Consider the following 24,807-nt stretch of genomic DNA (forward strand, 5'->3'; position numbering starts at 1 on the left):
CACATAACAGAGTCCAAGTTGTGTAGTGTGAGCAGGTCGGCCATTTTAAAGCCTGGGGGGCGTTCTCGTGATGTGCCCACAGGTGCATGTTTACTGATGATTTTACAATGATGTAGTTGATTACATTTGAAAGTGAAACGCGAGATGGATTTTTTTTTGCTGAGATTTCAGGATAAGGCTCATTCCCTGCAGCTCGAGACAGCAGATGAAGCTTCTGAGTCACTGCTGAGCTCCAGCAGGCTGTTTAATAGGATGACCCAGGGATCCCTGGAACACCTGCAGGTAAACTGCGAGGAAAGACATGCGCAGGAAACCCGGCCAATTACACCAACGCTCACGGCTAACACGCTAATGCTCTTCAAGTGGCTCATCTGCCGCGTTTAAACGCTAATTTTTCTTCATTGATGTGCAACAATTCTGATTACAGATTAAAGTGGAAATGAAATCAGAACCTGTCTTTCAGAGCTTTTGGTCCGTCAGTGTTTTGGAGATATTCTCACTTTCGGTTTATACTTCATCACTTCGGTAAAACGATCCAAAATTTTGAGCAGCTCTTCATGATCGTGAAACAAAATGCTCTCTGGAACCGTATATGCCCCGCCCCCTGGAGGTGTGTCTTGCTCTCCAGTTGCAGCTCGTTAGCAGTAAACACGGTTCATCAGTGTGTTTCTGGCTGAGTGTCTTCACACACACCATTTCCTTTTCCAAACTTCACTCAGTCTGAGGGGGGAAAAATAAATAAAAAGAAAAAAATTAAAAATGGGTGGAGCTTGTAAAGTGGGAGGAGTTTGTACTAACTCAATTTCACCAACTTCCTTGTCTCTTCCTCAGACTGCGTGAGAATTCAGTCCTTCCACCCCATCAGGGATTCTCCATCCCCGAGTCGGTAAAAGGCCAATCTCACTAATCTTGTATGTTGCTAGCTGACCGTAAGGTGTGTTTACGTTAGCAGGGGGGTGTGGCATGGTGCATCTCGGACACTATTGGCTGCTGTGTAAATCACAAGTCAAACACTGATGTCAAAATATGGAAAACAAAATCACATAAGCAGCCATGAGTCTAGTTAAGGACAGTCGCTAATGCTAGCTTTGTATGTTCACGAAAAAAAGAGTTAATCATCACGCGTGTGGTTTTTTTTTTTAAATTCGTCTTAAACCCCCGACATCCAACCTCGCAATTATTTTAAAATCTTTTACATTCTTCAAACCTACATTAAAGCTGTTCTGCAATGAGATTCATCAAAATCTTTAAATTAATCCATATTTGAGATCGAGACACGCTGCTGTGCGCAGATTTCATCATGTACAGGAGGAAGACAGAACAGCACACAGGTACATCTTTAAAATAAAATGATGGTCTTCTTTATAAGTTTTTTTTTTTTTTATATTAGATGTCATTTGTTTTGCAAATAAATTGAGACAATAAAATGTTCCAGTGCTCCAGCCAGGGTTCGGCGATACGACAAAATGATCACGATACGATTCTATGATACACATCATGATGGACGCAGGTTTGCTAACTAATTTAATTTAAGGATTGCAAAAACATGTACAAGAATAAATTAACACTGAAAAAAGGACTATGAAGAAATTAATTTATATAAAAAAAATAAATAAAAAAAAACCACACACCACATGATTGTATACAAAACTAACATCGAAATCAGCTGATCAGTTTGTAAAAGGTATTCGTGGGTATTTAAAAAAAAGTGCTGTGGTCAAATTCATCATGATATCGATGTTGTCACTGTTGTATAGATGGTGTTGACTCTTACCTCCCAGTCTAGATAATCACCAACATCCTCAAAGTTGGTGAGCAGAGATACTGAGCAGAAGAGGCGCGGCAGCTCTTCCCTCGTCATCGGGGGAAAGCGGCTGTCTTTAAGGGCACTGAGGAGAGAGAGCGTTGGAGGAAGAGAGGGACAGAGCGGAGGTTATTACAGACGACACTGATTCATTGGCTCACATTCTAGCGTGGCTAAACACAAATTAAACATGATCAAGGGTCTGGAAGCTTGTTCATGACCATCTGGTGTTCTGCTTCATCTCCCGTTTGTTCCACTTGCGATGAGGTTGGGTTGCGGTGTTCACGTGACACGACTGCTCACACGTAACACCACATTTAAACCGTGTTCATAAACGAGAGAGAGAGAAATAAGAGAAAAGGCTGGGTTTAAGGAGAAGCGGGCAGTGAGGATCGTCTGCTCTGCAAAGAGAACAGGAGGCGTGGTGAAGAGAAACGTAGCCATTTAAACACCGTGCGCTCTCAGGAATCACATTCGGTTTATTTTTGCTGTTCAAAACCACCATTTGGATTCAACATCCCTGAATTTCATATAAACTGATTAATTATGTAGGATGTAAACGCAATACAGACAGATGATAAACCGGATTGAGGGATCTGCTGCGCATGGCAGGAAGTGAATTTGATTTACTCTCGGATTCTCATGGGCAGTCCCTCAGCGCTCTTCTTGCTGCTAGTCGTAGTGGAGCGCATGCTACACGGTTCCTCAGGCTTGGGGATCACCTGCAGACTGAAAGCCTCAAAATTACTCAGTGATCTGGAAAATCGTGTACCGCGTGTTCGGCTTTCCTTCAATGTGATGTTTTGACTTGAACATGTGAAGCACGTCAAAATGTGTGAATCCACCGCTTCAAGTCAAGACAGGCTGCTAACAAGCTCAAGTGATCTATTTGACGCTAAAAAGGTTGCGAATGCGAATCAGGAATCAGATCCTCTGATAACACAACAGTCCAGAAGCATCCGCCTCCTTTTTCTTCTCCGTCCTGTTTGTGCTCAGACCCAAACCCACACGCTGAATTTGCAGCCGAGCCGAAATGAAATTAGCGACTCGCTTGCTGTTTCATTTCACAGCAGCAGACACTGCAGCAGCATGAAGGTGGTGTGAAGATTAAGAGAGCTGGTTGTTAGCACACAGAGGTGTACAGCGTGTGGATTTGTTAACGACTTCACCCTCCGACTAAAACGGGCCACGCCTCACAGAACTCCAGGGTTTCGTTTCTGACCGACACAAAAACCTGGAACCGTTTTCAGTGTCGAGATTAATGAAGTGTAACTCCAGTATTACGGCGCTGACGTCACAAGCACCGAGTACAGGAGGAGATCGTGGCACACGTCTGGTCACACGTTTATATTTCAACTTCACTGTTACTATAGTAACAGCTTGGTCAAGGGACTTGAACTGGAGCAGTGGTGGATCAGAAGGTCAGGGGTTGAAGCCCCAGCACCACCAAGCTGTCTCTGTTGGGGCCCTGACCAAGACCTTTAACCTTCTCTGCTCCAGGGGGAGCTGTATCACGACTGACCCTGACCTCTGACCCCAACTTCCTAACAAGCTGGGATATGAAGAAAATCTCACTGGGCAGTAGTGTGTGTGTGCGCGTGTGTGTGTGACAAAAAGTCTACTTCTACTAATCTAAGATTAATAATAAACAGAATTTAATAAATGTTGTTTAACAAAGAAAACTCATTGACGCAGTGAAACAGATGTTCGTGTAACATTTATTGAAGGAGTCTCCAGTGTCAGCACTTTGTAACAGTCAGGTTTCAGTACAGAGGAGTTTCTTCATAACATAACTAGCTGCGGGAAAAAAAAAAAAGGGGGCTGATGAAACGACTGTTTATAGCTGCTATAACGCAAGTGAGAACACGAACTTGCTTTGTAAACCTTAAAGGAGATACGCAGAGCCATGGCCTCACTTTGTTTATAAACGCCTTGAGACCTTAAGAATGGCACAGGAATAGTTTTAAGCGTTAACAATAAATCTAATGTAGTAATTTTTACAATTAAAGTGATTCATATAGGTAGCGGTCTAAGCGAATGACCTTGACATCTGTGACGTCACCACGGGAAGGCTATCAGTCTCATCGCCATTTCCGCTATACTAAAACACAGCTGACTGCAACTCTGATCCTCCATTTTGAGCTAATTTATCGCCATGCCACGTAGATGTGTTGCTGGCCGGTGCAGCAACACAACAGAAGGTGGATTTACGTTGCATTCACGGCCCAAGAATGTTCAAACTGCAAAGATTTGGACGTGTTTTGCGAGAAATTCACGGATTGAACGCCTATGAAGTGGTCTCTCCTCTGCTCTGCACATTTTACTGAAGACTCGTACAAGACCTCTGATCTGTTGAGGAGCGTTGGCTATAAGCCCGGATTGAAAGAGAGTGCAGTACCAACAATTAAAGGAAAAGAAAAGTACAAGAAAAGGAAAGCAAGTTCAGTTACACCAGTTCTCCCGGAGTGTGAGCTGAGCAGTAATGGCGGAGTACTCAGTGTGGAGAAAATGGAGAATGAGTGGAGGAGCCATCAGATTTCTCCACTGGATGCTTCCCCCCGCTGGATATGCTTTTCCCCCCCGCTGGATACGCTCGCCTCAGCAGCAATATCTCGCCCTTACGTGGAAGAAGCGAATGAACGAAGTACTGAAAGTCAGATTGTTTCAAAACAATCGGCCACAATGACGGCCTTCAAGAAGCGAGAACACAGACGGGTAAGATGCGACTCTCATTTGGATACATAACACTCATTGTTTACCCGCATTTAGATTAATCCATGTAACTTGTATTGTGTGTTTAAAGTGCCATTCCACCATTGGATGTATTGTTTGGCATAAAATACAATATATTATGACAACATATATAAATGGTATCACTAGATAGAGAAATCTTTTAGCTTCAAAATGATATATCAAACAAATTTTTGACAACGACAAGTATATTAATTTTGTGACCAAAGTCACCTACCCTTTTAATTTCCGCGTGTGATGTCATCGGCAGGTTCCCCTTTCTTGTGTACCACGTGACGTGTGACGTGGCACATATCAGCAATGGCGGATAGAACGCAATAAAAATAATACCAATAAATCTAGCTAACTGAAAGATTAACTCAATTTTTCACAATTTTTTTGGCCCCCATATACGAGGAGAAATGACTCTCTCACTTTGGGGGTTTCCTGGTCTAAAAATAGACCGACACGTGGTACACAAGAAGGGGAACCTGCCGATGACATCACGTTTCACTACCGCGCGGAAATTAAAAGGGTAGGTGACTTTGGTCGCAAAATTAATATACTTGTCGTTGTCAAAAAATTAATGTTTGATATATCATTTTGAAGTTAAAAGATTTCTCTGTCTAGTCATGTTGTCATAAAATATATTGTATTTTATGCCAAAGAATACATCCAATGGTGGAATGGCACTTTAAGTTAGCGGTATAAGATTATTTAATTTGCTTCAGAATGTGATTGTCTCAGTTCATCTGATTATTTAATGAGCCTTTTACGGTTTATCAGTGAAAATGCATGCATGTACATGTAGGCTGCATAAGTTATAGCACCCATCCTGTTTTAATGAGTCACATGAGACCGTCAGTTCAATTCCATCCAATTCTCTAGACGGCTTTGTTCTCTGGCTTTATTTTGTAAGATGGGGGCCTCCGTGGCCGACGTGTTACTATCGGATTCACTTTCTGATGGTTCGAACTGATACAGCTCTACGTGTATAGCAGTAGCATGTGTACACACTCCAATTTCAGGACTATCACAGTCAGATGTATTACTATCTGAGGAATCTGAAAAATTTTCCAATAAACCTGAACGAAGAGGCCATTGCACCCGCTCTCACCTGCCGAGTCTGGCTTTGGTCTATAGCACCGGTTCCCGCTGTGACGTCACGCACTCGGCTGGCTGGCTCAGCGGGGCAGCTCCAATGCCAACTTCGCAGTCGATTTTAACTCTCAAAAATTTTTTTTTTTTTATTCCCAATTATGCAGCATACAAGAGCCAAGGATGGAGATACTATCGGCTCAGAAATGTATTTAAAAATAAAGGTTCTCCGCATCTCCTTTAAGTGTGCATTTGAAACAGAGAAGCTGCTGCCTCAGGAGTCGTCAAACCTAACAGAGGCATCAAGGACCGTTTGAAACTGTTCAAATACTTGTTTCCTGTCCAAGATGCCTTCAAACGTCCCCCAGCTGAAAGCATCACTGATGTATTCTCCATCTTGCCTATTACCCATAAATCTGTGCAGCAGCTCCCTCAAGCAATGTTTTTGGGGGGAGACACGAAACGTGATGCAGTGAATTCATATACAAATGTAATCTTTCCACTAAGATTTTTGAAAAGTTAGAGGAATAAACATCGTACTATTTTACAACCCTGTGACTGTAACCAAATACATTTGTTTGTTATGATTTGTGACGGATCAATTAGCCAACTAGCTGACGTTAGCTAGCTCGCTCAAAGTGATCTAGTTTAGTTCCGGTGTGTTGGTACTGCAGTTTACCGTAAACCCGATCCTAAAAGCTCATTCGAAACGAACATCCTTCGAAGATGCTTTCAGCTGAAAGTCCTGCCTTATGAGACACCCGCGTACTCCAGCAACAATCTCCTGATTCAAACACAGCCTTAAACACAACTATAAACAGATAAAGTGTGCCTTGCTGTTTAACAATTTAAAATTGTAATAGTTAACCAACTGCTGTAGCAAAAGCGGAATAAAACACTTTGAAATGTGCTTTTTTTTTTAAATGAAAATATATACAACGTGGATTATTTTCATATAACAGCACGGGTCCATTGTGATATTCTGTATGTTTATGGAGGGGCTTGGGGAAACCGCAGCCAGATACAAAAGAGAACAAGCTGACTGGTTTTTAAAAAGGGGGGGAAAAAAAAACAAAAAAAAAAAACACGTAGATAAGAGAGAACGGTGAGGTGATGCTCTGCTCATACTCCGCAAGTACCTCGGAATTGGGAAGTTGGAGTTTGGAATTATGGGTTTGAGTTACAAAGTGAGAAAAACCAGAGACACCTCCATGCTGGTCTTTTGTTTTGGATGTAAAGCTGAGGTGTGTGTGTGTGTGTGTGTGTGTGTGTGTGTGTACAGTAGAACTCATTTAAAGGAAAGAAGCGCTGTTGTGTTCACTGCTGATGCTGTGAGCCGTCATTTTGATTTGACAGGCGTTCCAAGTTCTTGAGTATAAAACTGACTTCGTAACAATCCTACCTGTAGCCCACTGTGGGGTGATCACGGCGTTGGTATGACGCCCACAACCTTCCGGAACATACATGCAGTTTCTCACGAATGATTTACAAGCCAAACATCTGATGAACATGACTGACGGACCTGCTGATGTTTCTGATGAAGAGACGAGGATCTGACGCGTGTGATTGCAGTGGAAGGATGTGGAGGGATTACAGACACCACAGAGGAAATGACTAATCATGTGACCTTCAGATGACTGTGATCACTTGATACAGGGAAGAAGCTATCAGGGGAAGAGAGTCCTGAACCAGGACAGGTGCTTCATTTAATGACGTACAGTTACATCACAGTGAGTATTTGTTCTAAAACAGGGTCACGCTGACCACGTTGAGCTGAAAACCCAATCTCTCAGCGCGCTCACATGGAAACGGAGAGAAAATTACATTTATACTAATGCCAGTGCATTGTAGCTGCACTCTTCTCCCTGTGGTGGAACAGTCCATCATCGAGTCTCAGCAGACTACGTGATAAGGTACAGCATCGAGACTCATTACGGCTGAAAAGGCCGTTCTGTAACAGAGGCCTATTTCACGCATAGCTGCTCCACGGGTCCATCAGGAATGAAAAACACATCACACAACATTTGGATAGAGCCGGCGCAATGACGGCTAAAAACCACTGCCTCGGTGACTCATGACTAGTATCGACATTCTTCAGTCTGACAAAGTGTTCTTCTGTAAACCCGATGACTGCGTGCACTAAATATGCAGTGCATCAAAACATCGGGCGGCTGGACGACATCGAGAGAGCCTGATTCGTTTAGACCGAAAGAAACGAAAGAACACACAAGATATAATCTTGGGTAACGTGAAAGGTCAAAGGAATGCGAGTGAGGAATGTGGACGCAAAAACAGAAGTCAAGTTTGGGATTTTCTGAGGCTCGATGATGGCAAAGTGATGATGGATGCACAGATACGGATTACAGTCAGGTTTAAAAAGCGCTCGAGTCACATCACCCGTTATTACATGATATAAGCACAGTGTACGAAATCACAGCAATCTCAACAAAACGTCTTTGCGTTGATCATCTTTAACAGAGCGCAATGATGACTGGCATGAGCAGTCAGAGCACTCTGTGACCGAGGCTGTTAAACAAGAGTGTGGTGCTGTGAATCTCTCCCTCCCTCCCTCCCTCCCTCCCTCCCTCCCACACACCTACTCACGAGCATTCAGAGAAAATCACTTCATTTCTGCGAGCACTGAGCTCCGAAACGCTGCAGCATCAAAACCTGGAATTCCCAAACGAGAGGCCACGACCCTGCAGGGAGTCGCCTGGCTGACAAACGAGGCCATGAAAGAAACCCACGCAAATCTCCTGTTTTGTTTCATTTGTTCGTTTTAGAAATTAATACTGAAAAAAATATCAAAGACTGGATATCATGCAGTGAAACTTTCAACACTTCATGTTTCATTCAGCAATAAAATGGGAAAGACCCATGCTGTCTGGAACACTCTTTCCTGGACTGTTTATCATTCTCCTGCCTCGTGTTAAAGAGCGCACTTTTCCTTCTTCTCCACAGGAAGTGCGAGGCCCGTCACTGCTGCTTCGCTGAGAGCCGAACAAAATGAGCCACAGCCGTGTTTTTATTTCTTACTTTTACAAACATCATGGAAAAACATGTAGAACATGATTAAAATAATGGCTTGAGTCACAACCTCAGTCTGAGGGTCTGGATGCTTGTTTTTTTTTTTTGTCTACAAGAACTACAGTAGTCATTATCTGGACACCCACGCTTCAGCTCATTGTCTTGAGGAAGGAGGCCATTGTAATAAATTGTACTAATATTGAATTTTTTTCAATGACAAAATAGAAAAAATTATCTTTATCTCCAAGATCCTTGAAAAAGCTGTGGCACAGCAGTTATGCTCATATTTACATAGGAATAACATCCATGAAATGTATCAGTCAGGATTTAGACCTCATCATAGCACAGAGACAGCTCTGGTTAAAGTAGTAAACGACCTCCTGTTGGCGTCTGATCAGGGCTGTGTCTCGCTGCTTGTGTTGCTTGACCTTACTGCAGCATTTGATACCATTGATCATTCCATTCTTCTGGATAGACTAGAAAATGTTGTGGGAGTTAAGGGAACGGCCCTCTCCTGGCTCAGCTCTTATTTAACTGATCGCTATCAGTATGTTGATGTAAATGGTGATTTTTCTAGACGTACTGAGGTAAAGTTTGGTGTTCCACAAGGTTCTGTCTTGGGTCCACTGCTTTTTTCTTTATATATGTACCCTCTGGGTGATATTATTCGTAAACATTGTATTAGTTTCCACTGTTATGCTGATGACACACAGTTGTATGTTTCTGCAAAACCTGATGAGAGACACCAGCTTAATAGAATTGAGGAATGTGTGAAGGACATTAGACACTGGATGCTTATTAACTTCCTTCTGCTGAACTCTGACAAGACTGAAGTACTTGTACTCGGACCACATGCAGCTAGAAGTAAGTTTTCTGATTCCACAGTAACTCTGGATGGCCTTTCTGTTTCTTCACGTGCAGCAGTAAAAGACCTCGGAGTGATTATTGACCCCAGTCTTTCATTCGAAACTCACATTGATAACATTACCCAGATAGCTTTCTTTCATCTCAGAAATATTGCTAAGATAAGAAATTTAATGTCACTACATGACGCGGAAAAACTAGTTCATGCTTTCGTTCCCTCCAGGTTGGATTATTGTAATGCCTTACTGTCTGGATGTTCCAATAAGTGCATAAACAAGCTCCAGTTAGTTCAAAATGCAGCAGCAAGAGTCCTTACTAGAACTAGAAAATATGACCCCATCACCCCTGTCTTATCCACACTGCATTGGCTCCCAATCACATTTCGTATTGATTATAAAATACTGCTATTGACCTTTAAAGCACTGAATGTTCTCGCACCACAGTACCTGAGTGAACTTCTGCTCCTCTATGACCCGCCACGCCTACTTAGATCAAAAGGTGCAGGCTATCTGCTGGTACCTCGTATAGTGAAGGCTACATCAGAGGGCGGAGCCTTTTCTTACAAAGCCCCACAGTTATGGAACAGCCTTCCAAGTAGTGTTCGGGAATCAGAAACAGTCTCAGTGTTTAAGTCTCGGCTGAAAACAGATCTGTTTAGTCAAGCCTTGTGTTAATGGTGTTTATGAGGTAAAGGAGTAGATCTGGAGGATCCTCAGACAGAGTGTTTTGGTAAACTGGGATGTATGGATGCTGTCAGTCCCCACTCGCTTGCTCACTCGAGTTTGTTGACGGTGTAGTGGCTGCTGCTTTATGTCCCGGGGCCCCTCATGCCTGTGTTACCTTCTGGCTCTCCCCTTTTAGTTATGCTGTCAGTTAGTTGCCGGAGTCCCTGCTTGTACTCGGTGCAAAATGTAGACTGTTCCTACTTATTCAGGTGACATTGGGCATACCTAACATGTGTGTGGGGTTTTTTCCCCCCTCCCCCCTTGTCTGTCCCTCTGAGTTACATGTCGGTCCTGGGATCGAGATGCTGAACCTCTTCTGCTCCTCGAACCTGCCTGATCCATCCTGGTGCCCTGTGTCTGGCTGGAGTCTCATCGCATCGCTCCTGTGGAGGACGGCCCCATGAGGACAAACTTGATACTCCCCATCAACTCCACCCACATCTTAGTCTGAAATCAGCCAACACCCAGCGCAGCCTGATCAACACTGGATACCTTGTCGTCATTATAAAAACAGGACAGTAAAGGCTTCACAATTATTCTCAGAAATCAGAGCCAAATTTAAGATTTATGGAGTTACAACAAGCAGCTGAACATCTGGAAGTGATGTCATGACGGTGCCTGCTAATAACGATACTAGGTGAAGCGTTGCAACCTCAGGGGGCGGAGCTTTGTGGACATGCCTGCTTAACCTTTAAAGATGTAATCCTGACAAAAATCTTAACTACTGCACTTTTAAGTGTCTAGAGAAAAGACAAAAAGATAAAATTTTTTAAAACACCCTGGATTGCGACACTTGCTTTCCTGAGTTACATGAGATGACTGGAGACGTACACATGCTGTATACGGTACTGAACTCTGACATGCAAACAGAATTTCAATAGTGAGCTACCGGATAGTCTGCTCCACCAAACCTGATCCTTCATCCAGACAGGAGCAAACGAGGAACCGGCTCCAGTTACACACTTCTCCACACGCGCGCACACACACACGCGCGCTGAATAATACAAACAGCCTCAATATGGCGCTCTCTCTCCCTCTCTCGCACACAAATATGAAACCTCTCACACAACAGTGGCACTACAGAAGGCTCCAGAGAATCAGGTGACCTTTAGAGAGAGAACGTTAACCACGACCCTGATACAGTAATGCAGCAAAGTCCTCAAAATCCTACAGGCTCACATTTACTTCCCAAAATTCCAAGTTTTTAAGCCAAGAAGCCTTTGTCACGCATACACTCCAGCACAGACTGAAGCACACAGTGAAATTTAACCTCTGCATTTAACCCATCTGAAGCAGTGAACACACACACACACACACACACACACACACACACACACACACACACACGAGCAATGAGCGCACACCTCCCCCCAGAGCAGTGGGGGAAACCGGTGGGGGTTAGATGCCTTGCTTAAGGGCACTTCAGCCCAACCTTCAGGCCACAGCTGTCTCATGTTAAAGTGCAGATTCTGGACCAATTTCGTGTTTTTTTTTAAATATGAAAGCATGTCCCTTGACACACTCATCCAGAAGGGTAATTTTGCACAAGGCCATCTGTCTACAGCAGAAAAAAAATAAAATAAAAACGCGTCTGGAAAAATCCCAAGGGAGTCTGGAGCCAGATTCGTGACGTCACCTGCGGAAGCGCCAGCAGGCTGCGCGAGCTTTGCACGGTTTCAGTGCACAGCCTGTGTAGACCAAGCGCTCCCATTTCTCTCTCATTGTCCGGTCTTTTGGGAAACGATGAGTACTAATCCCATCATGATTGGTGTTGCTACACCCTCCTACGATACATCTGTTCACCATTTTAATAATTACGCGATAACGTTGAAGAAATTTGCAGAAAACCACCAGGTCGTTTTCTCATAAACAAACCAGCGCTGACATGGGATTCAGAGGGAGGCGTCCCGCACGCGACGTCACGAAAATCAATGTTTCCCGGGAAATCCAAATGCCAGTTTTTTCAGAGGCGGACCAATTCGCCTCAAATGGCTTGATTTCAACTGAGTTTTTCTGGTATGGAGCACTTGCATGTGACGTCACAGCCGATCCAGATTGTGACAGACGCCATCTTGTCGGTCAAACGCCATATTTCCACCTTCTACTTCTACTTCTGGTTCTACTTCTGCTTCTACTTTTTCTTCTGGAAAAACCTACTATATACAATTCTACTACAACGGCTGCGGCTACAAGCTCTCCCTACCTGTGCACGGTTATGTTTTTTGTGTGTATTTTTGCGTGTTGTTCGTCTGTACCGGACTTCAATATCCACTACAACCGTATGGACTTACTGGACATTGGTTTCCAGCAGAAAATGACGGTTTGTAGCGATTTCCATCGCATGCACAACATTCCGGACGAGAGAAAAAAAAAAATTCCGGACGAGATAGCGAGACCAGCGGGGTCTCCGTGGATTGTTATTGGAAGCAAAGCTAAGGAGGCGGCGCCGGGAGCGGAAGCAAAAGCGAGGCTGCAGAGCCGGCCTGTTGACTAAGCTCAGAAAACAGCCACTCAAATCTCCACTGCTAAGCCTCTACCTCTCCAACGCCAGGTAAACAAGACGGACGATTTGGAATTACCTTATTCTATAATCGGCTGGTCAGTGCTATACTCAATACTTAAGTGACTTACCCATCCAGTGAGGATCATTTTCTTGTTTACAAGATGCCACATCTGAGTCGCTGACAAATCCTGAATTTCTGTAAAGAAAACTGTCCAGAGATTTATAAGCACGCAGTGCTTCACCACTGAACAGCGAGGGAAAGTTAATGAGGTAATTATACACGTCTGGGTATTCCACCTCTGGCAGTTCCATATCCACTGACACGGTCGTGAAAACTCCGTCCAGAAAGCCATAAGGGTCACTAATCTGTAGATCGTTTATTTTAGACATATATCTAGTTATCTGTTCATTAGAAAAATGAGCCGTGTAGTCCGTCGGTTGAAATTGAGCCATTCTGTACACGAGTGCAGCAATATTCAGCTGTGCTGTTGACCGACAAGATGGCGGCTGTGTACTTTCCGGTCACGTGACTGCAAGATCTCTATTGCGCAAGGTAAACAAATTGCAGAGAATGCAGAATGTGACAGATATTTGACCAAAGTTTAATATAAAATAGGAGAATTACACTGATCTTGCTCCTGAATTTACCCGTGAGATGCACTTTAACTTAACTACATGTCTTTGGACTGTGGGGGAAACCGGAGCACCCAAAGGAACCCCACACAGACATGGGAAGAACATGCAAACTCCACACAGAAAGGCCCTCATCAGCCACTGGGCTCAAACCCAGGACCTTCTTGCTGTGAGGCAACAGTGCCAACCACTACACCACCGTGCCACCTCACATTATGAACAACATAAATCAAGCAGCTCCTCCAAAACAAGCTCTCCACATCCACAGTAGGGGAAAAACAGCAGGAATTTCAGCAGCTGGAGATCAAATCTCAAACAATTTACAGGAATGACGACACCAATCAGAACAACATTGAGTCCCTAAATGATGTGCTATACCGCGAGTTGGCCTAGTGGTTAGCGTGTCTGCCTCTCGACCAGGAGATTGCGAGTTCTACTCGTGTAAAAAAAAAAAAAAAAAAAAAAAAAAAAAAAAGGTACCGACTACCGTCAGGCAAGGCACGCTGCAATACAGATGTGAGTGGGGAATCAAACTCTTGCGGTTACCAGAGGACCCGCCCCCACGGTACCCCTAGCTGTATAGACCCCTTTCACTGACGTCACCCGAAACCGGAAGTAAACAGACCCTGCGCCATATTGAAAGACCAACAAACTCGTGATTAGGGGGAAATAACGGCAGCGGTATGTGAACCCACGAGAATAAAGTGGCGTGGCAAACGACTTAAACAAACAAATCTGAGCTGTTTTATTTATGATTTATTGGCCCAACAGTAGACTTGAAAGAAACCTGTGTGAGACTTGGCAAAAAAACTGTGGATATAATGGATAAGTCTGTGCATGATCTGCGGACACTTTGAGGTAAGCAAACGCAAGAAATTCAGATTTAAAACATGCTAAAGTGGCCTCAAGTTGATAACTGTATGAGGAGCAAGCCTCCCAGACTTCTACAATTTAATAATAACAATAATAATAATAATAATTTAGGATGGTTTGGGGCTTGCTCGCTGCTGCCAGGTTGGTTGTTGAGTAGCCTGACTGGTTTTTTTTTTTTTCCCTTGCGTGTGGTATCATTGTTGACGCGAGGTTGATTTTGAACATGCCAATGCGGACACGATTTCCCCTGATGAGTTATGACTTCAGACGCGATGCGTGTGGTGGTGTGGAGTCCGCGTGATATGTGCGTAAGATAGGCTTCTCATGTGTTTGGAGATCTGCGCTCCGAGACAAGCGCAAGCGCAAGCCCCCCCCCAAGGGAAAAAAAGGGACCCCCCCCCCGAAAATATGGGCATAGTTCGAACACTGAGTGTAGGCACTGGGTGTAAACAACAAACAGTTTACAATGTCTGGGTAGCAAACAGATGGCAGAATTGGTGTCAGGTCCTCCTTATGTTTCCATTCTCCCTTGCCGCGAGTCTTATCATATGGGTCAAACCCATCAATCACAGCCAGTTTCTCCACATACCGTGCCCTTTCTGCAACTGGTAATGTACTCACATAACCAGAATTATCATCCATCGTGTCACTTTACTCTCACTCGTACTTTGTTTTATATTGTGAGTGCATGTACTTGGTCTTCCAATATGGCGCCTAACAAAATCTCATGGTGCGGTGACGTCATGTGAAAGGGGGTCTATAGGCGAGAGGCTGAGGGCTATAGAAACAGAGACTGGCACCACACCCACACACCTAAAGAGCTGGTTAGTACTGGGACAGGAAACTACCTGGGAAGACCAGATTCTGGCGTTGGAGGGACTTTGAAACAATTTGCACCTAATATATCAGTTTGCACAAGCAGCACATCGTGCCTCAAACACACAGAACTCACACTCCGACTCCAATCAGCGCAAATAATCAGACACGAATTACACGGATATTACACTTCTGTTTAACAAATGAAGAAAAAGATCGTCTACTTTGTTTGATCAAATCAGCTGCTTTCAGACCGAACGTTCCAGAGACTCGGACAGGAAACATCCCCGGGCTTTTTTCAGTCTGCGTTCACACCATCAGCAAGAACGCTGGCGTGACGCAAGATGGTTGCTATAGCGATGTCATTTCTGCACAACATACAACAAGACTGACGGTTTTTCTGTGGATTTTTTTTCCATTTAACACCAACAACAAGAGCTGCTGTTTACACCTCGAACATTTTACACAGATTTTTAAAAATGGTGGTTGTTGGTGCTGCACTGGCTCGTGTTCGACCAATCACTGTACACTTCCGTCACTCAGGGTTCCTCTTGTGTTGGGAGAGAACCCACCCTGAAGTAGGAGCTTAAAAAAAAAAAAAAAACCCAAGGCCCTCAGCGTCCTCAGTTCCTGCAGCGCGATGCACCAAAAAAAAAAAAAAAAAAAAAGAAGAGAACTTCCTCCAGCAGTTCCAAGAATGATTTAAATAAATAAAATCAATTTAATGAATTAATTTTAAAAAAAAAAGTTTCAGATCTCTGAGCTCCCAGTTGGATTATGAATAGATTAATAGAACTCTGGAATCTTGAGAAAAGCTCTCGTGTGCGCTTCATGAACAAAACACAACATCAAGCCAAGATTCATCACAAACACAATCCTCCGCCAGTTTTACATTAAAAGTTGCTTGTTGATCCACTTTCAGAAGAAAAAATAAAACCGATTTACCCGCATTTGAGAACTCTGTTAAACCCTCTCTTTTTCCACTCCCCGTCTTCCCAGAAGTAATTAACCTGATTAAGGTTTGACTGAACGCCTCTTGGCGCCGCCCACGCTGCGGCTCGGCCAGAAAGCACCAGCGGTGATGTGGAAAAGCTGAACGATGCCAAAGTGCAAATGTTTCTGACTTTCAGATCTGAACTCATTCACCGAGGCCTGCTTTATTTTACATCAATACCTCAATATTGACGTTAAATTAATAAAAATCTGCTGACTCGGATGTTTTTGGTGTATAAATACGCTCTGTGTTAGCGGTTTCCCTCATTGTCACATCAGGCCATTTTCTTTCAATTAATTCACTAAACCAGTTTTTCTATAACTCGCCCCCTGATTTGAGGCTCATACACTGATGAATAATATTTTTACTGATGTAAACGTGAATCAAAATGACTTCCAATTCCACTCTGTGAGCGTCGCTTTATGCAAATGCACTCTGCCATTAGTGCACTGATTGGTGCTCATTGATCATGAAGAAAGTTTGGCTTACGCATCTTCAGGAATAGAATAAAGACAGTAGTAACAGCTACACAGAGCTACATGATTTAATGTGTGATCAGTGCAGACGCAGACAAAATCAGGATAAATACGCAACCAGATGTTGGTGTACCAGAGCTCGGAAAATAAAGACTGGGAGGAGTTTTTGCCAAGGCTTTTAAACCAGTTGGCTGAACATCATGCCTTCCGAGACTATGACATTCTGTGACCTGGACGAGACGAGTGGAATGCGATGGAAGGAAAACAAGACAAAATTCTTTCTAGTCTGAGAGGGGGAGTATTTTTGGAGTCTTAGTCAAGTGATAAATGCATTTATGTGCACAGTCCCGAGAGGATTATAGATCCAGAATCAAAAGAAGAGCAAGCAGGAAAAACTAAAGGCATTCTTTAAGGATTTATGGATTGTCGTTCACGCAAATCCATAAATAAAAAAAATAAATAAATAAAATAATCCGAGCGCAGAGCCGGCTGGGTTTATCGCGTGAGGCGACCTGCCCGATAGCGGCTTAATACGGAATCATCCCGGCAACAGATCCAGCAAATCGGAAGCTTGAATGATGAATCTGCCAGCCAATGAAACGCAGCCAGTCTGAGCAGGTGTCTGAAGGTGCGAGAGCGTGCAAGAGCTTGAGCCACCTGTAGCCGAACCATTTGAAAGGTTTTCTCACGTCCACGTGGCTCGCTGTTCGGCCGAGGAGACACGGCATGAGGTGTTTCCTCAGATGATGTCTGAATGCAGCTTTACAGATAATCAGATTTCAGAAAAAAAAATTAATAAATGAAGGCAAAAACGTCTTCTCGGTTCTGAGAGCCATCATCATTGTCCCACTTTAATGTTCGCTCTGCACAGATCGGAGATGACAGCCCAACGCCACGAGGGAGCCTGAGCACATGGCGTGGAGAACGCACGAGGATTTCCTGCTGCCACTCAGTTTCTCTCTCCGTTAGTCACGTGTATGGAGTGCAGGCCTGCTGTGAAACTCCCTCACAACATCCTGCGACGTTTACTCCAATCACACGACGTTCTATTCTACTGTCAGTGACTTTTACACATTTTCACAGGAGGGCTGTGATTTAATAATATTCAACATCTTTTTCTCACAAATAAAACCAGAATTTGAGCCAATCAACACACAAAACTGGAATGACTGGCAGCTGTGCGAAAGCTCTGATATTATTAACGCTGCCTGGAAGCCCCGCCCCCTTCCCATGCTCTCGACTGGGCTGGCTATGCGCTCTCGCTTTATTACGGTCAACTGTACATTGAGAAATAAAATCAGTGTGTGTTCCACTTCTTGTCTCCAAAAACATTTATCCAAAAAATAAACACTCAAAAATGGCACCGTTTGTTTCTTTTCCCATAACTTTGGAAAGAACTTTTAACTTAAAAAGATCAAACGAAGTGTCTAATCTAACATGATTAGATAAATAAGATGAATAGAGCTGATAATTAAAAAGTGATTCATTTTTCACTGGAACGTGTTTAACAGTGAAAACATCAGCCATGTGGACAGAACAGAACAGAACCGCTTTATAAAACAATTATTGGAAAACAGATGGTGAGGTCATTTTAATTAATTAATTAATTAAATAAATCCTCCTGCTTTCCCAAACGTTACTTCATTCCATCTCTGGAAACCTTTAGTATAATCAGGAACCCGTGATGTTCGCTGCCTTGGACGTCCATCTCACACCAGTTCCTTACATTTCGCTTTACAGCTACAGAATCACGAACTTTTTTTTTTTGACGTATTAAACCCCGAGGCGTCAAAGCAACCGCCCTGTGTTCGGCGCCACCCTCGAGTTCCTCACGCTGTCCTTTCAGAAGGATCTACAGCGATCTCGGAGCGAGGCCCGTTCCAGCGCGACTCCACGGACCTTCAATCGTTCAGCTTTCACAACGACTTCTGAAATTCAAGTGCGAACTGAACTGATGCTCTTTAACGTAATGAGCGTATTATCTTTGTGCACTAAAAGAGACCGTTTCCACGCCCTGACGTCGGTTTATGAGGTCACAAGTCGAGGTGGTCCCAACGCTGCTCTTCAGAGACTATCACTACGTTCACACTGCAAGGCTTAATGCTCAATTCCGATTTTTTTGTGAGGTCGTTCACATTAACAAATATATGCGACTTGTATGTGATCCTCAGTATGAACGAAAAGCGACCTAAAAGTGTTCCGCACGTGCATTGCAGGATACGACGACGTCACACGCAGTGAGCATGGCCAGTGTTTACGGAAGTAACCTAAAGTTTCCTGTGTATGACAGTAGCCAGCATGGAGTACCTGGCGATGATGCAGTTGTTGTTGCGACGGAGCCAGAACATGCACAATAGCCTGATGTTAAGGACGAGGTTGAGAAGGAAGAGGGCAAGGGTTTGGGCTCAGGCGTTCTGCGGGGTAGTGACTGCAACCTCCGTTCAAAGGAACGTGTGGGTGCGGAGTCACATTGATGTCATGCGCCATGTTGTTGTAACTTTTTTTGAGAGACCCGCCGCCTACTTCAGCACAGAATAGTGACGTTTGTGGCTTGTTGATGACGTGTAAGTCGGATGAATGCGACCTGGCGGTTCAGACTGAAGTCGCATATGAAAAGAGCGGATAGGAATCGGAATTAGGACCACATATCCAAACGGCCTGGGTCGGATTTGAAAAAAATCGGATCTGTCGTTCATATTGTCAATAAAAGATCGGATACAGGTCACATATGGGCGAAAAGATCGGATTTGAGTCACTTCAGCCTGCAGTGTGAACGTAGTGTAAGAGCTCCATCAGTCAGTCGAAATGAAGGTTATTCCTCTTTAACGCTGTGAGGGTGGACTGACCTCAGACTGAGACTGGAAAGCAAAGGAAGGAAAGATTACAAAAGGAAAACCAGAAAAACATCCTGCGCATGAAGACGAGATGAACTCCAGCCACGTTTCTTCCTGCAGACTGTCAGTACTGAATCACTCCCTGAATAAACTCGCCACTCGCACAGAAATATTACACAGAGATGGAGTTAAAAGCTCGACTGAAATCAAACCACTTCAACAAGGTCACCGCTCAGAGCAGAGGAGGTTCATTAAGGAAAACGCCGTACACTTTGATTTAAACCCCGGATTAAAAGCCTGATTTACATTTCAGACTCCTTCCTGATTATATTCTACATTAATGTCACAATCAGAGGAAATAATCAGAGCGGCTCACCACTCGACCTTCCAATGGCATCGCTCCACATCGCAGTAACAGTGCTGAACGTTAAGGTCGGAAAGAAACTCCGTGATAGTGTTCAGGTTCATGTTATTTTACACACACGACTATAATCTCATTTCAAGTAAAGAGGTGGTTCTTTATTTACTCCAGAAGACGTCATGACCCCACATGCTGTTGCTCGATTTATAAACATGTATCCAAGACAAACTCATCCTCTCAATCTGCTCTCGTGTCATTTATTCAACAAACTAACAGATTGTGTGCTAATGTTTGGAATTATTATTAAAGCCACGTTTAAATTAATAGCCTACATTCAGCGATTTTAGCCTTTTCCATCATCCTGACTCACTGCTTGAGGGTTGCAGCTTAAATTTCACACTCGCATACAATTACTGATCACCAATACTAAACAGGTGTTTCCATTTTCAAAACCTCTCGTCACCTTTAAACAGATCATGATGCAGATCATGACAACGATCAAGACGACAGCAGGAAGATTTAAAGCGATACAGAAGCTCAGTGAGATCAATGTTTAACCACAGCGAGATGTTCTGAAACCTGGAGTCTGGAGAACGGCGCTTTCGGATGAACCCGAGATGCGCAGCGATGCCACTCACATGAACACTTTTGTACGCGCTACTGATAAACTGAACAGTGGATTATTTTCCTATAACCCAACCCTTCCCACTCAGCCGGTGAATCACAGTAAGAAATAATCCTTTAGTTCTTATTCACATACGTTACACACGCTTCCATTACTGACAAAGCGTTTAAATATTACAGTCAATAGCTAATATTATAAAACTGGTAATCAAGGCTAGGAGTCGCAGAAGCTTCATAATCGTTTGTACAAAAAGTTTGAGAACCACTGTATTATAGTCTTCAATGAAACCATATTAATATAAAAAGAACACAAGTCAATATCTGGATAAACAACAACCCAGAGGGAAGAATAACCGAAAGCTGCTAAAAGTCGGAACGGTCGAGTCGGTGGTCAGAGCATTAACGTTCCTCTCTCCTCCACCCGGTGGAGAAAAGCCTGCTGAAGTCTGCAGTGTGAATTGTGCTGCTCAGGAGAAAAGAGCAGCGGAGACGTTCTGCCTGAATATTAAGAGCTATTCATGAGCTGAACCGAGCGGCTCCAAAGGTTAACGCTGTGAGGAGAATACAAACCGCTTCCTGAGTTAATGGAACAGCTGAGAAACCTGAACCTCAGCCCAGGTGTGCGCGCGCACATCCAGAGAGGGGACGCGACGCGACTGGGGGCGGTCACATGACCTAATAAAATAAGATTTTACGTAAATTTCCTTCATTTCATTTGAAAACCACTGAACAGAAACGATCACAACGCAGCTTTACCGAAATATTATGTTTTAACTAGGGCTGTGCGATATATCGAATATACTCGATATAATCGCCGAAAATTCTGTGCGCGATACATAAAATTATTATATCGTAACTATCGAGTATTTTATGGTCATCTTCCGACTTGCGTTCGTTTCGTGTTTGTTTAAAACCCTTCCCGGTGGTTTTCTCCCTGTCCCTCAGGCAGTAATGCGAGAGGCTGCGTAAGGGTAAAGAAAACAAGAACGTCACGCACTCGCCAACCAATCCCGGGCGACATCTCGGTGCTGAAAGGAACTTCTGGGAAGATTTTCTAGTTTCGGTTGTGTTGCCAGATTGGGCGGTTTTAAGTGTGTTTTGGCGGGTTTTGAACATATTTTGGGCTGGAAAACGTCAGCAGTATCTGGCAACACTGCCAGCGGGAAGATTTTCTAGTTCCGGTTTACAGCGCTGACTCAGTTCGTGCAATCGCTGATTTTGCATAGGCTACCGTGTAAGCTCTGTCAATTTCAGCGACAAATTAAAAATGGAAGCGGACGAATTGGTTCCTAAAAGAACTAGTAAGGGGTCAGTCATCTGGCGTTTTTTGGATATCGCGAGGAGGACGTGGAACAGCAAATGCCAGTTTGTAAAGTGTGCAAAAAAACCCTGTCATCACGAAAAGGCAGCAGTTGGAATTATACACATCTGAGAGGCGGAGCCAGAAAACATTCAGTTCAAAAGTGTGCAAAGAGAAAAATGATGTTTTGCAGATCTCTCTCTTCTCTCCCTCAATCTCTCTCTCTATTGTGAATGTTCCAGTGGTTCTCAGTAGTCAGGTTAATAGCTTGGAGATCTATTTTTTAAAAATAATTTAATGAAAGCGCTCTTTTCTTATTTAGGCTAAATGTCTCTCAGTGTTGAGCTGCACTTTATTGGTTTGAGCTCTGAGCAGCTCTGTATTGTGTTGCCCCTTTGTTGCAATTTTCAAGATTGTTTTTGCAGTTTGTGCCACAGCTTTGTTGAATAAAAATAGTCTTATTTCAATTCAATTGTGATTAATCACGAACATGAAAATTTAAAATGTGTTGTTGAAAACCACCTGTAAAGTTAACCAAGAATGTTATTTAATCTGCAGGGATTGTAGTGAAAACAGTAAAGAGTAAAAGTTAGACTTCATGGGGTCCTTTAGAGGAGATTTAAATACATCGAGATGTATATCGTATATCGTGAAATGGAGAAAATGTATCGGGATATTCATTTTTCCCCATATCGCACAGCCCTAGTTTTAACACTTCATTCGGGACTCATTTATTTATACACATCTCTTTTTAGGAGTTTCTCTACCAAGTGCCAGCTTTCAACATGCAAGATCAAAATTTTCATCCTTTTCCTTTTTCAAACGTTCCAAAATTAAAAAGCTGCCATTCCTGACTATAAATTAAATAAATAAGAAGTTAGTTGGTGTTAACTATATGACTGAGTCTCATGTTCTCCAAGTGGAAATGTTGGATTTTATTTCACATGAATGAATTCAAAACAAAAACATTCATTCGTTCTCATTTGCCATGATGAAAAGCGAGAGCGCGCTGCGAGGGGCTTCCAGGGGACGCGAGTTAATATCAGCGATTTCAAAACACTCAGACGAGCGTCAATCATTCCACATTCATACGTCGATCATCTCAGCTCACGTTTTTATTGGGAGAAAAACAGTATTTTTGAGCGATAACTCGTACTAGTGCCGCGATGTTTAATCTGCGTAGAATGTTAAAACGGTTAAGTGCTGGACCATGCTGGTCATCCTGTCCCTGACTTTAGAAGAAAGAACATAAAGTTTAGAATAAATACACAATTAAAAAAAAAAAAAAAAAAAAAAAAAAAAAAAAACCCACCTCAAAGTTTGCTTTAGAGAAGGAAAATTAAATCTCCGACACTTTAGCTGGCACGTTTGTATGAACTTTAATGTCGCCGATCCGCCGACCTGCACGTTTTTGATAGTTTTGGAGAAAACTTGAAAACCCAGAAACCCATCTGACCCTGGAGCAGCGAGACAGCAGCACACATCACCGTGACAACCTGAGTGGCTTCATTTTACATAATTATTAACGAGTTTGGATTTTCATAGTCAAATATTAAAATGCTAACAAAATCACACAATCCTATAAAACTGCAAGTCGTGCGTGTTTCACTCGTCTTGTTCCACACACTCCGTCCCAAGGTGCTGTAAAACTCTTCTGTTGGCACCAACATCATCTAGATTTTTTTCCCTTTAATTCGTCACGCGTGTGCATGAACACAAAGATCCACAATCCTGTGCCCAGACGATTCATCAGTCTGAGCTCCAACATTTCAAACTCATCTGCTGTGCTGATTCTCATTAAACTACACAGCAGCTTCTCTCCCTCTCTCTCTCTCTCTCTCTCTCTCTCTCCTGTAATGAGTGAAACACTTGTAATTGTCTGTAAATTGTGTGCGGTATAAGAGGAATAAAACACTTGCTTTTGTGGGAAAATAATCCAGTGTGGAGTGGGCGTGGTGACTCCGCACCCATTAGGCCTGGACTATTTTCCTGTGTGTGTTATTCCTTATTTATATATAATGCAATAAATAGACCAGTTTTGGGGTGTAATTTTCAGTTTAAACAGTAAAAAGGGAAGTGTGTACCTGGTAAGGGTGTACTCCCTGAGTCCTGAGTGCAGGTTCATGGCAGAAAATGTACCTATACAACCCCTCAACCGCTTGTCCCGGCCGATTTTCCAAGTGACAAACAGTGGACTGTGGGAAAGAGAGAGAAATATTAGATATCTAGAGAAAAATCTCTCTCTCTCTCTCTCTCTCACTCACTCAATGACATTACTGTGTTTAAAAAATAAATTAATTAAAATCTGATGTGTGCACGCTGGAAAAATCCTACATGTGGTGAAATTCAGACATTTTTAATAAATAAAATACATAAAATTAAAATGTGTTCAGGCAGCATATTCTGGATTTGATTCAAATTCAAAACCTAAATCAAAGAAAATGTGGATTTAAAAATGCATTAGAGAGCAAGCGAACGTGTGTGAGTGCAAGAGAGAGAACATACAAGCTCCCACATGTTTAGCTTCACAGAAGAAATTAAAGGCAGGACAAAACAAAAGATTTTATTGACTAAACGAATGCAATATGCTCTTAACTGTCAACAAGGCAGATCTGTCAATCAAAGGCTGTGGGCGGGACTTTGGGCAGGGGATTTCAGAGGAAGTGACAGCAAAACAGTGGCAACTTCCTGTTTAATGCTGAGTCAGGAATCTCTCTCTCTCTGCGTTTGTGCTGATGAACTTGGCCAAAAAAAAAAAAAAAGCAGTACCTGTTAGAAATCACTGACACTGGAGACTCCTTCCATCAATGTTAAATAAACATCTAATAACACAAAACACTTTCCTTTTATTAAACAACTTCTCACAGATTCATTTGTCTGCCGTATACGTAAATCAGCTGTTACTACAGAAAATAACGCATTAGAATGAGCACATGGATATAAAATATGTTACACCCACAACTACAGTCCAAGCTGCTATTATACAACACACACACACACACACACACACACACACACACACACACACACACACACACACACACACTCCTTCTGACCAATCAGACACCATGCTCTGGTTCAATGACATTTTAACGCTCGCCAAGTGAGACTGTCACATATTCAATTAAGCACACAAACAGAAACC

General features: G+C 43.1%; 1 protein-coding gene across 3 annotated transcripts in view; it reads right to left on the reverse strand.

Moving 5' to 3' along the window:
- Positions 1 to 24,807, reverse strand: part of ammecr1 (AMMECR nuclear protein 1) — a 75,232-nt gene that overhangs the window by 16,312 nt on the left and 34,113 nt on the right. For 2 of the 3 annotated variants that reach the window (XM_060936530.1, XM_060936531.1), the window contains exons 2-3: positions 23,747 to 23,857; positions 1,775 to 1,889 (exon numbers count right to left, since the gene is read on the reverse strand). In XM_060936530.1, the coding sequence (XP_060792513.1) occupies positions 1,775 to 1,889; positions 23,747 to 23,857 (226 nt within the window). The remainder of the gene's footprint in view (positions 1 to 1,774; positions 1,890 to 23,746; positions 23,858 to 24,807) is intronic. The other variant, XM_060936532.1, reaches the window with a different exon arrangement.

Source organism: Neoarius graeffei, chromosome 12 (genome assembly GCF_027579695.1).
Source record: "Neoarius graeffei isolate fNeoGra1 chromosome 12, fNeoGra1.pri, whole genome shotgun sequence".
Taxonomy (NCBI): domain Eukaryota; kingdom Metazoa; phylum Chordata; class Actinopteri; order Siluriformes; family Ariidae; genus Neoarius; species Neoarius graeffei.